The sequence below is a fragment of the Pseudorca crassidens genome, chromosome 14 (genome assembly GCF_039906515.1).
Source record: "Pseudorca crassidens isolate mPseCra1 chromosome 14, mPseCra1.hap1, whole genome shotgun sequence".
In the NCBI taxonomy this organism is placed as follows: domain Eukaryota; kingdom Metazoa; phylum Chordata; class Mammalia; order Artiodactyla; family Delphinidae; genus Pseudorca; species Pseudorca crassidens.
The window spans coordinates 6,406,576-6,418,776 of NC_090309.1; the positions used below are offsets into that span (position 1 = coordinate 6,406,576).

General features: G+C 41.6%; 1 protein-coding gene across 5 annotated transcripts in view; it reads left to right on the top strand.

Moving 5' to 3' along the window:
* Positions 1–11,731, top strand: part of TBC1D8 (TBC1 domain family member 8) — a 121,804-nt gene extending 110,073 nt beyond the window's left edge. For all 5 annotated transcript variants that reach the window (XM_067704137.1, XM_067704139.1, XM_067704141.1 and 2 more), the window contains 4 exons: positions 214–279; positions 8,699–8,788; positions 9,202–9,299; positions 10,631–11,731. In XM_067704137.1, the coding sequence (XP_067560238.1) occupies positions 214–279; positions 8,699–8,788; positions 9,202–9,299; positions 10,631–11,092 (716 nt within the window). In that variant the 3' untranslated portion in view covers positions 11,093–11,731. The remainder of the gene's footprint in view (positions 1–213; positions 280–8,698; positions 8,789–9,201; positions 9,300–10,630) is intronic.
* Positions 11,732–12,201: the final 470 nt, after the last annotated feature.

Consider the following 12,201-nt stretch of genomic DNA (forward strand, 5'->3'; position numbering starts at 1 on the left):
ATTCCTGAGGTTATGTTGCCGCTCAACAGTCACCAGTCACTACCCTTCACATTTTCCTTTCAGGTACACACTGTCTGGGTAGCAGTAGGTGAAGTGTCAGGTCAACAGACACTGACCTTACTACGTTCTCTGTACAGTGACTTTGTGTCCTGACACATGTACTTAAACCATTTGCATGTACTCAGTCTCTCTCTCTCTTTTTGGATTTTGCAGATATTATGTATAATGGAGAAATGAATGAGAAAATTAAACTGTTATATAGGCTTCATATCCCTCCAGGTAAGAAATTCCAAGTAGAAAAGTTAGGCTCTGTTCTGCCTTGACATAAATCAGCTTTGTGCATGACCTTGAGGTTCTTGTCTTTTTAAATTTATTTAGACTTGAGGCAACAGATGTTTCTAGTTCGGGGTGGCTGATGACAGATTTTGAGTACCACATTGTATGGCCTATGGCAGGGGTTCCCAGACTCGAGTGTACATCAGAATCATCTGGATGGCTTGTTATAATACAGGATACCTGGCCCACCCCGGTTTCTAATCCGCTAGGTCCGAGGACCACACTTTGAGAACCACGGGCCTGTGGAATGTGGGGGAAGACAAACCCTGGTTGCCTTACAGATGGTTATCTTAGCTTACTGTTTTTTGAAAAATTGAGGTAAAATTGGTATTATACTAGTTTCAGGTGTAAAGCATGATAGTTCAGTCTTTGTATACACTACAAAGTGATCACCACAGTAAATCTGATTACCATTTGTCCCCATAAAATTGACCCCCTTCACCCATTTTGCCCACCCCCCCCCACCCCTTTCCCCTCTGGTAACCAACCAGTCGATGGGTGTTGTTTTATTCATTTGTTTCATTTTTTTAGATTGCATATATGACTGAAATCATACAGTATTTGTTTTTCTCTGACTTATTTTGCTTAGCATAATGCCCTCAAGGTCCATCTGTATTGTTGCAAACGACAAGATTTCCTTCTTTTTCATGGCTGAGTAGTATTCCATTGTGTGTATGTATGTGTGTGTGCAACTTTACTGAATTCATTTATTCCAAGAATTTTTGGTGGAGCCTTTAAGGTTTGCTATATATATGGTATCTGACAGTTTTACTTCTTCCTTCCCTTTTATTTCTTTTTCTTGCCTAATTGTTTGGGCTAACACTTTCGATACCGTGTTGAATAAAAGTGGCAAGAGTAGGCATCCTTGTCTTGTTCCTGATCTTAGGGGAAAAGCTTTTAGCTTGTCACCATTGATTATAATGTTAGCTGTGAGTTTGTCATATGGCCTTTATTACGTTGAGGTATGGTCCCTAAATAACCACTTTGATGAGAGTTTTTAATCATAAGTGGATGTTGAATTTTGTCAAATGCTTTTTCTGCATCTATTGAGACAGTTGTGTGTTTTTTATCCTTCGTTTTGTTAATGTGGTGTATCATGTTGATTTGTGGATGCTGAACCATCCTTACATCCCTGTAATAAATCCCACTTGGTCATGGTATATAATCCATTTAATGTATTGTTGAATTAAATTTTTTAAAACCCTGCTTTAAATTTAAAAATTTAAAAATTCTGCTACTTTTGGATGGAATGTTTTGTATATATATGTGGTTTAAGGCTGATGCTTCATTATTGATTTTCTGTCTGGATGTTCTATCCATTAATGTAAGTGGGGTCTTAAAGTCCCCTACTAGTACTGTATTGCTGTCAATTTATCCCTTTAGGTCAGTTAATATTTGCTTTATTTATTTAGATGTGCTGCTCTTGGGTGTATAAATATTTACAAATGTTATATCTTCTTGTTGGGTTGATCCTTTTATCAACATGTAATGCTCTTCTTTGCCTTTTATTACAGTTTTTGTTTTAAAGTCTATTTTGCCCAATAAAAGTATAGCCACCCCAGATTTCTTTTTGCTTTCATTTGCAGGGACTGTCTTTTCCATCCCTTCACTTTCAGTTTGTGTCCTTCCATCTGAAGTGAGTCTCTTGTAGGCAAGCATGTAGATGAGTCTTGGTTTTTCATCTATTCCGCCACTCTGTCTTTTGATTGGAGAATTTAGTCTATTTACACTTAAAGTAATTATTGAGAGGTATACACTTATTGCTATTTTGTTAATTGTTTTTTGTAGTTTCTCTCTGCTCTTTTTCTCTTTTTTCGCTTCCCTTGTGGTTTGATGACATTCTTCAGTGTTATATTTGGATTTCTTTCTCATTATCTTTTGTGTAGGTTTTTGCTATGTAGTTAATCACAAGGTTCACTATATGACAGCCTATATATATAACAGTCTATTTTAAGTTGATAGCAACTTAAGTTTAAGTGTATTCTAAAAACTCTGTATTTTTATTCCCTCCCCCTACGTTTTTTGATGTGATATTTTACATATTTCTATTTTGTATATCCCTTAATCAAATCTGGTGTAGTTAATTGTACTATTGGATTGGCCAAAAAGTTCATTCAGGTTCTTCTGAAAGATGTTGCAGAAAACTCCAAACGAACTTTTTGGCCAACCCAATACTTTTGTCTTTTAACCTTTATATTAGCTTTGTAAGTGGTTGATCTAGCTTTACCTTTATATTGCCTTTATCAGTGACATTTTGACTTTCATGTTTTCTTGTTGCTAGCTAGGGGTTTTTCTTTTTCTCTTAAAGAAGTCCATTTAACATTCCTGTAAGGCTGGTTCAGTGGTGATAAACGCCTTTTGCTTGTTTGAAAACTCTTTTTATCTTTCCTTCAATTGTTTTCTTTTTTTAAAATTTATTTCAGTTGACATAGGACTATTCAAATGTTCTTTCCTTTGTATTTATTTATTTTTAATTTATTTTATTTATTTTTTGGCTGCATTGGGTCTTTCTTGCTGTACGTGGGCTTTCTCTAGTTGCGGCGAGTGGGGGCTACTCTTCATTGCGGTGCGCGGGCTTCTCATTGTGGTGGCTTCTCTTGTCACGGAGCATGGGCTCTAGGCACGCAAGCTTCAGTAGTTGTGGTGTGCGGGCTCAGTAGTTGTGGCTTGTGGGCTCTAGAGTGCAGGTGCAGTAGCTGCAACACGTGTTGCTCCGCGGCATGTGGGATCTTCCTGGACCAGTCTCAACCACTGTGCCACCAGGGAAGCCCAGTCTCCTTCAATTCTGATTAACCTTGCTGGGTAGAGTATTCTTGGTTGGAAGTTTTTCCTTTTAGCACTTTGAATGTATTGCGCCACTCCCTTCTGGCCTGCAGCTTCTGTTGAAAAATCAGCTGATAGTCTTATGGGGGTTCCATTGTGCATAACAAGTTGTTTTTTTCTTGCTGCTTTTAAGATTCTCTCTTTATCTGTAACTTTTATCATTTTAGTTATAGTGTGTCTTGGTGTGTGTCTCTTTGGGTTCATTGTATTTGGAACTCTCTGGGCTGTGGGAGAGTCCCATGGGACTGTAATTGTAAACTGTGCTGACCTCCAGACCAGGAGATCTGGAGGTGCTCCCCAGGCAACAGTTACAAAAATCATGACTTCAGATGAGTGTATAAGCCCCTTGGAAGGTACCAGAGAGCTGTGGTGAGGCTAAGAGAGGGTGCAAGGGTTATGCCTCCCTGCCTACATTCCAAGTGCGCCTCTGTAGTCTCTAGGTGTGTGGCAAATCTAAGCCCGTCCCTCAAGTTGAAGCCCTAGGACAAGTAAATGGGCCCTTTTGTGCAGGTGGGCTGGGGGTGTGTTCCAGTCTGTTGTCTGTGCAGTGCCCTGGGTGTGGTAGCCTGCCCAGAACCGTCTTTCTGATTGTTTCAGTCCTGTGGGGCCTCAGGACTCTTGCCCTCCCGGGCCAGGGGATCAAGGGATAGCCCCCGTGTGGACCACGTTCATCTGCTGGCTTTTGCAAGGCTGCAGGAGAGAGGGTTGAGTATGGGACACACCTGCAGCTTTAGTGATGCAGGTGAAGAGCCCTGGGGCGGGGCACTCTTGTGAGTTCAGTGAGACTGTGCACCCACCTCCACTAGCAAGGTATAGGTAGAGTGAACAAAGGGGAAAATGGTGCTTCGTTCCCGAAGAAAGTCCCACCTGTCTCTGCCCCTCCAGCAGAAGCTTTAAGATTAGCAAATGGGGGGTGTCCCTGGTGGCGCAGTGGTTGGGAGTCCGTCTGCCGATGCAGGGGACACGGGTTCGTGCCCCGGTCCGGGAAGATCCCACATGCCGCGGAGCGGCTGTGCCCGTGAGCCATGGCCACTGAGCCTGCGCGTCCGGAGCCTGTGCTCCGCAACAGGAGAGGCCACAGCAGTGAGAGGCCCGCGTATAGCAAAAAAAAAAAAAAAATTAGCAAACGGGTCTCCTTCACATGCAGTCCAGGCACTACTTAAACTGCTGCCTCTGCGCTGGGTCCTAGGACCAGTGAGACCCTCAGTAGGAGTATCTCAGATCCCTACACTCCCCAGGTCCCTGGGACATAAGCTCCCCTTGGTTTCCAAAGCCAGACAGTTTGGGGGCCTCGTTTCCATTCATCTACTGATGGACATTTAGGTTACTTCCATGTCTTCTTGGCTATTGTAAATAGTGGTGCTATGAACATTGGGGTTGCATGTATCTTTTCGAATTATAATTTTTGTCTCTTCCAGATATATATGCCAAGGGTAGGACTGCTGGATCATGTGGTAACTCTAGTTTTAGGTTAAGGAACCTCCATAGTGACTCTAGCAATTTACATTCCCTTGCTTACCTGTATTTAATATTTGAATTATTTGAATTATATTATTATTATTATAATATTTGAATTTGAATTATTTAATATTTGAATTTTTGATGCAGTTAAAAAAAAGTCTTAAGAACGCAGACAACCTAAGACCTCTATTTAAATGCATCAATTTGACAGGGCCATGAAGATCCACAATACATTTAGGCACTTTTCATTTAAATAGATTTGATTTTAACAAATATTTGTTTTCCACCCTCATGAATAACATTTTGATTAAAGGTGGAACAAACACACTCATGGGGAAAAAAGCTTAACTCACTAATTAGGAAGTATACTGAGGATTACAGGTTTGAATTTGTGTGCCCAAAGAGTGATGATGTCTTATTGCCCTGATGGGAGGTGGAAAACCAAACAAAGCACACCAGCCTCTGGCCTCAAACACCCGCCTTGTGCAGAGAGCGCTGGAACTCTGCAGGGTCAAACAGGAGGCAGAGGGCTTTGTCAGGTCACTTACAAAGGTGATGCATCTCGGGAAGCAAAGAAGCCCTAAGCCCAAGGCCTCACAGTTTTTGAAGAGCTCAGTTCATTGGCCCCATGGTGACTACAACACTGTTTAGCAAATAGAAGAGAAATATTCCAGATGATTTGATACCAGATTAGGTGATGGAGGCATGAACAGTATTCTAGAAGATTACTGAATCAGGAGTTTTCACTGAAAATTGCTAAATCTGTAAGTACTGGTCATTTCACTCAGCTAATTACACTAACTGGACATCCAGAAGACCATTTCCTGGAAGAACATTAGATTCATTAGGAAGAAGCATCAAAACAAGCTACCAAGAATGACATGTCAGAATTGGTAAATTAACACAAACGAATGAGGCATCGGAGGCTTCCTGTAAAGACAGCACACTGTGAGCGGAGCTGATAGACAGTTCTGCTCCTCCTGGAAACTCTGGGGTTCAGGAAATACGTTGTTGGACTTGCAGAGCAGCTCCCCAAAAGGTGTCCCTGCTGGTCTGGATCCACGTTAACTGACGTCCTTAAAATGCTGAATCTAAAAGTTCGAACAAAGGTCAGCTTATCACAGGATCCAAAAATGATAGTTTACATCTAATAACTTAGGCAGTACTGATGTCAGCTACATCAGAAGTGATACCAGGCACATTTGATTTGGTGAAAGACAGCTTAGGCTAGATGAAAGTCTGTTCTTTGTATTGGGATCCTGAGTTGAAAATGTCACTTGAGGGTTTTGCAAAATATGACAAGTGTAGAATATAAACCTCCTGAGAAACGTTTTGTGAAATTAAAAGATTGCACTGAGCTTTTTAAAAGAGAAAAGCTAGGTGCTTAAGATCCCTAGTATCGTCCAAATTGTTAAGCCACTAAAATGGGATTTATGGTCCCAGCATCCAGTACTTGTTGCAGCTCAGGTGACTTTCTTATAGTAGATATCTGAGACACAAGTTGGATACTTCGTTTGCTTTTCCTATCAATGACTTGGTTATACTGGAATTCCTAATTAATCCAAATGCAAGTCTGTTCCCTTAGAAATTGATTGCTGTTTCTAGCCTACATGGAGGGGTCGAAGGGGGCCACTCACTGTATGGCTTTTCCAAGAAGAAAATATATTGGAAAATGGTATTATTTTGATGACTGTGGTGTCAACTGTGTGTGAAGGCCAAATTGTGTTGAAAGCAGTCTATGTACTCTTCTGCCAGAGAGAAGCAACTTTCAGTGGAACTGGCTTTTCCCCTCCACAAGCATCCCATTTAGAAAGTGCTGAGATAGCCATGATGACAGTGTTACAGGGAATGAGTATGCGCACCAACTAATGAAAGTGCTTGAAGCCGTAAGGAGGGTGTCGTGCTTGTGTCTGTTGAAGCGATGTACTTACCCACCAGTCACACAGACATGTGAGGTCGGGAGCTTCGAGATAACCCAATACAGATCCTTCATCCAGTTTTAACACGTGCAGAATTTGAAGTGAGACATGGTGAAAGCTTTAATAGAACTGTCTCTCAATCCACTTATAGTCTTGAATTATGAATTACACATATATTGGAATGTAAAAATGTTACATTTATAAAAGCTCAAGTATCTCATTTTAAAAGGTTGAAAGTACATTTTTAAAGGTGGTATACACTCAGTGTTTACTGTTTTTCCTTATGCACTGTATCTTACATTTCTGATAGGAATAGATAGCAGCATGAGTGTTTTCCAGTGAGCGCCAAGACTCCACTGTCCCGTGTCCAGTCCGGATGCTGGTGCTTTCTGTGTGCAGGGACTGGAGAGAGGTTGGCTGGCCTTTCTGGCTCCTTGTCACTGTTGGCACTTGACCTGGCTCCTTTCTGGACACTCACCCACCCCTTGAATTAATTGTTCCTCTCTGTGCTCTCATGATATTTGTGTGTATTGGTTCTTCTGTTAGGGCATCTTCTTAGAGTGACTCGTGTACACATTTCTGTTTGATACGCTGAGCTCTTTGAGGATAGGGACCCAGTATCCGCTAGACATCCCAGCAGCTATTACTTGGGAAACCATTTCTATCGTGACTGCCCCACGTACCATCCAGGGTTTGTAATTTTCCTCCTATTCAGTTTGAGTGGATTCTCACATTTGTTTTGGGTAAAGTTGGAAAAAAACGACTCAATAACTTTGTTAAATTAAAAAAAAAAAAAAAAAAAAAGGACCCAACAGAAAAAACAAAAGAAACCACCCCAAACAGCCTCCCACCTTCCAAACCCCAGGAACCTGCTTCCCAAGTAGGAAGGAGGGTAGATTAATCAAGGCTTTGGTGCCATCTTGTGGACATTTGTTGGATCACAACAGAATTTTGCCTTTGATTTATTCTCAGTGAATGGCTATTAAGTTTCAACCTTTTAAAAATGAGGATCCTTCATCTGCAATCCCTTTTATAATCTTGGTAACAGCTTTACTGATCTGTAATCCACACACCATACATTTCAAAGTGTACAGTCTAATGTTTTTTAGTATATCCCGTTACACAACCACTATTGCAATTTTAGAACATTTTCACACCAAAAAGCAAGCCTGTGCCCCTTAGCTCTTGTCCCCCAATCCACACATTTCCCGCCCCTGCTTCCTGTCTGCAGATACGCCTATTCTGGACTTTTCATACCGTATGAAGTCATGCCGTACGTGCCCTTTTGTGTCTCACTGCTTTCTCTTAGTATGTCTTCAGGTCTTGCCCGTTGTGTGGCATGTCGGTGCTTACTCTTTATTACAGCCGAAGTGATACCCCGGTGGGCATCCCCCAATTTATTCATTCATCACTTGATGAACATTTGGGTTTGTTTTCACTTTTTTGGCTCTTTGGAACTGCTGTGACCATTTGTGTACAGGTTCTGAGTGGATATGTTTTCATTTCCCTTTGATATATACCTAGGAGTGGAATTTCTAGGTAAAAATGGCAACTTTTTGACGATCCGCAAGACTTTTCCAAAATGGCTATACCATTTTATATTCCCACCAGCAGTGTCTGAGGGTTCTGATGTAATTGTATTTTTGTATATTTCAAGAACGCTCGTAATGGTAACATGCTGCTTTCAGTTAAGCTTTTTCTAATTTTTGTTAGAAGTTATGTAAGTATAGCAGTATGTGCCAATTACTGGAAAAAAATACCCCCAGTTTAAAGCAATTACTTGTTAATTCACCATCCAGAAATCTACGTGTATTTATTTCTAGAATTCCATGTGTGCATGTATATACTTATATTTAGTTTGACAAAATGGGATTTTACCACACATACACTTTTCTAGGTCAGTATCAGCAATGTCCTGTGAACCTGTGTATCATTACAACATCTATAGACATCTGGGAAAAGGCGTTACTGGTGTGTGATGTTTTCTTGAAGTACACAGGGTTCACAGACCCTGGGAAGACCCTGCGGCCATCAGGCTGGGGGCTCCTAGCTTCACCTTTAGTTTTCTTACCTTAAAAGCTAAATTACTCTGTCAGTTTTGGTTAAGACACAATTTCCTCAATTTAATTTTTAAAATTTTTAATTTTTTTTTTAAAAAGCACTCACTGAAAATGACCGAGACAGCCAGTCACCATTGAAGAATCCTCTGTTGTCGACGTCAAGACCCCTGGTTTTTGGCAAGTCCAATGGTACATACTTTTCATTATCTTCCGTCTGGCACACCACTGCAATGGTTAAGGGCAATGGATTTCATGGCTCTTCTTAGAAGCAGACTAATCTATTCCCTCCTGCCTGGGAGTTAACACTGAGACCACTGCTTTCAGAGGCCAGAAACCTTCCAAACTGCCTTCAACGCCACCACCACTTTATTCTCTTCATCTTTCAGGGCTCCTCTTGTAGCAAGAGGTAACTCGGCTACTATCATCTATTTGTGACCACTTTCTGTAAAACAAGACTTCTGGTCTCTGCTTTTCAGTTTGTATATACGGCATTTGCTTAGTGGAATTCCTCATCCCCTCACCATTCCTTTCTACCTAGTTTCCTTTTGCTTTCATGGAATTTACTTAGACTAAAGTATATATTGTGTTTCCTTTGTCTCAAGGTGATACAGTTGATTATCAGAAACAGCTGAAGCAGATGATTAAAGATTTAGCCAAAGAGAAAGACAAAACTGAGAAGGAGTTGCCCAAAATGAGCCAGGTATGGACTGTATTCTGTGCAGAGGATTCACCATTGTGCTGAGTGACCGGTTCAGACGTAGGCTTTTAAATTCAGCTGCACCCCCTCCCCCGTTACCTCCAGAGCTATAATCAAAGAAAGACCTTATAACTTCTGGGAGCTGAACACTGTGATGTTTAAATGGGAAACATTTAAACTGTGATCCATTCAGCTGTCCAGACACCCAGAGCTCTTCAGGAGGCTGCCACACACTTCATTCTTTGAAGAGTTTTTATTTTTAATAAGAATTAAAAAAAAATTTGGCTGCACGTGGAATCTGGTTCCCTGACCAGGGATCGAACCTGGGCCCCCTGCATTGGGAGCGTGGAGTCTCTTCAGGGACCTCCTGCACTGGACCGCCAGGGGAGTCCCTGAAGTTTTTATATCAAATTCATTTACCAGGTTGTGATGCAGATTTATGCCCTAGAGCGATGGAAGCTATTTGGGGGGACGTGTATCAGCATTCTTCATGTGATAGTGTACTCTTTCTGGTTTCCTGAAAATCACTGACTGCATATTATACTGTCCTGATAAGGCTTCAAGCTGAAAACGTCCCTTTATTATAGGACTCAAACCCCTTTAGCAGGGTTATTTTGTTTTGTTTTTTTCCCACAAAACAAAGAAGTGTTGCTCAACTCTGTTGAGTTGCTTTCAAATATTCTACTCTTTGGATATAAAGTCAGTTAAATCTCAGTGTTGTCAGTCATACCTCAGTTAACAATCATGGATGTTTCTCCCAGGTCATTAAACACTAAATTAGTAGCTCAACCTTTTTCCTATTCCTGGAGTAACTGGGCAGCTAAGTTCCACCTGCGGTACCTCTATAACACAACATAAAGATTCTGTTTGGGCAGGAGTATGTGTGTAGCTTGACAAAGCATCAGGCATCACTGTTCTACTTCATGGCCTTTAGTTGCTGCTTGGCATTCCCAGCAGATTACCAAATCATAATCTCATTCAGTCTTAATATTCAGGCGGTTTCCAACCTTTTGCTATAATAAACCCTAGCCTAAACATCCTTATAAACAAATCTCTGTGCACAGCTTTTGAATACATTAGTTGTCTTGCTGGGTTAAAGGGTCTAACACTTCTGTATAGACAGCACAAGTCTACATGTGTGCTGAAATCCCCTGGACTATAACGGTGTGTCTTCAGTATGATGGAAGGGCAGAGAATACCTCTTATTTTCTGCTTCAAAAAGTACCATGTGGTTTTTTTTTCAAAGAACTAGGTATTAAGTTTGAAAAAAGTCCACGATATGCTTCTGTTCTTGTTACGCTACTACATGCAGACTTGTTTTTTCTCAATTCCAGAGAGAATTTATCCAGTTCTGTAAAACACTGTACAGTATGTTCCATGAAGATCCAGAAGAAAATGATTTGTATCAAGCCATCGCCACGGTAACCACTTTGCTGCTGCAGATCGGGGAAGTGGGGCAGCGGGGCAGCAGCTCTGGAAGCTGCTCCCAGGAAGCAGGGGAGGAGCCGCAGGCTCTGGTTCCTTCTCCTGAGCAGGACTCGGTGTTTGCCGACACCCACAATGGGAAGAGCCCCCGAGAGTCCCAGGCATTTCCTGAAGCCGCACAAGGGGACTGGACTGTCTCCCTTGAACATATTTTAGCTTCACTTCTGACTGAACAGTCACTAGTCAACTTTTTTGAAAAGCCACTGGACATTAAATCCAAACTTGAAAATGCCAAGATCAATCAGTACAGCCTCAAAACGTGTGAAATGAACCGCCAGTCACAGCCTGAACTCAAGCTGAGCAGCCCGTAGCAGGACAGCGGGTAGCAGAGACCAGTCTCCATACCAAAGCACAGGCCAGGTTTGTGGGCTGTCAGCCCATAAGTCTAGGTTTGTCTAGTTCATCGTGAGTACACTTTACAAGCTGGGCATCTGGATAAGCAACCTGACAGCCACAGCTGTGGCGGGGGGGTGGGGGTGGGGAACTGATGCAACCCTCCAGCGTTTCTGCCTATCCTTTAAGAGAATTCAGTTGGACACTGTCATTGCTAGAGAGTGTCTCACATCAGTTCCCTTGATGCTATGACTTGCAACTTCACTGTTACCAGATTTGCTGTAAAGGGCACTTCTGCTGTGATGCTAGTATTTTGTTCTCAGATGGAATATAAGAAAGTCAAATGTATGATACTAACCCAGAGAGGAGAAAAGCCCAAGCACTCATCCTTCACTTCACATGGGCGGGATTGAGAATCAAGTTCACTTTCAAGATTTAAGAGCCACTATCTGTGCAATTGTATTTGGCTTTTTTGCACTAATTTCGTTTCAATGCTGGTAATTGAAACCATTTTAATATATTTGTTGTATTCACTTTGTGTCCTTCCAAAAAATGTGTACAAACCACGCTTTCAATGTTGGCCTCCAGGTTTTTTTAATAAGAAATTTTTGTATTGACTTGGTCTGTTTATATCTTTACTTATTTCAGTGTCTGAGGTCTGGACTGTGCCAGTGAATGGATAACCTGGAGATTCCTCTGCCCCACCATGTTCCCGGCGGATAGTACACTACACTGCAGGTAGCCCCCAACCCCACTACTGTCATCACCAGGGCTTCAAAAGGGGACCTCTTTCTGGCATTTTATTCGTATCAGTGGTACAAGCACTGATGAAATATGATCCCTGCAACACCCTGCTTTCAGGCTGAATTTAGCAACCTTTTAAGAAAGGTTACCCCTGAGCTTTTAACTCCACTTAAACCAGGACTAAAAACACCTCACGGGGCCATCACAAGTAAGTGAGCGAAAAAGGAACTGTACATACTTCATTAAATCTAAGATATCCAAAGTGCACCATTTTAGCATGTTAAAAGTGGCAATTAAGTTCTACATGCCAGTGCCTGGAAAAATGTTATCTTAGAATTCACAA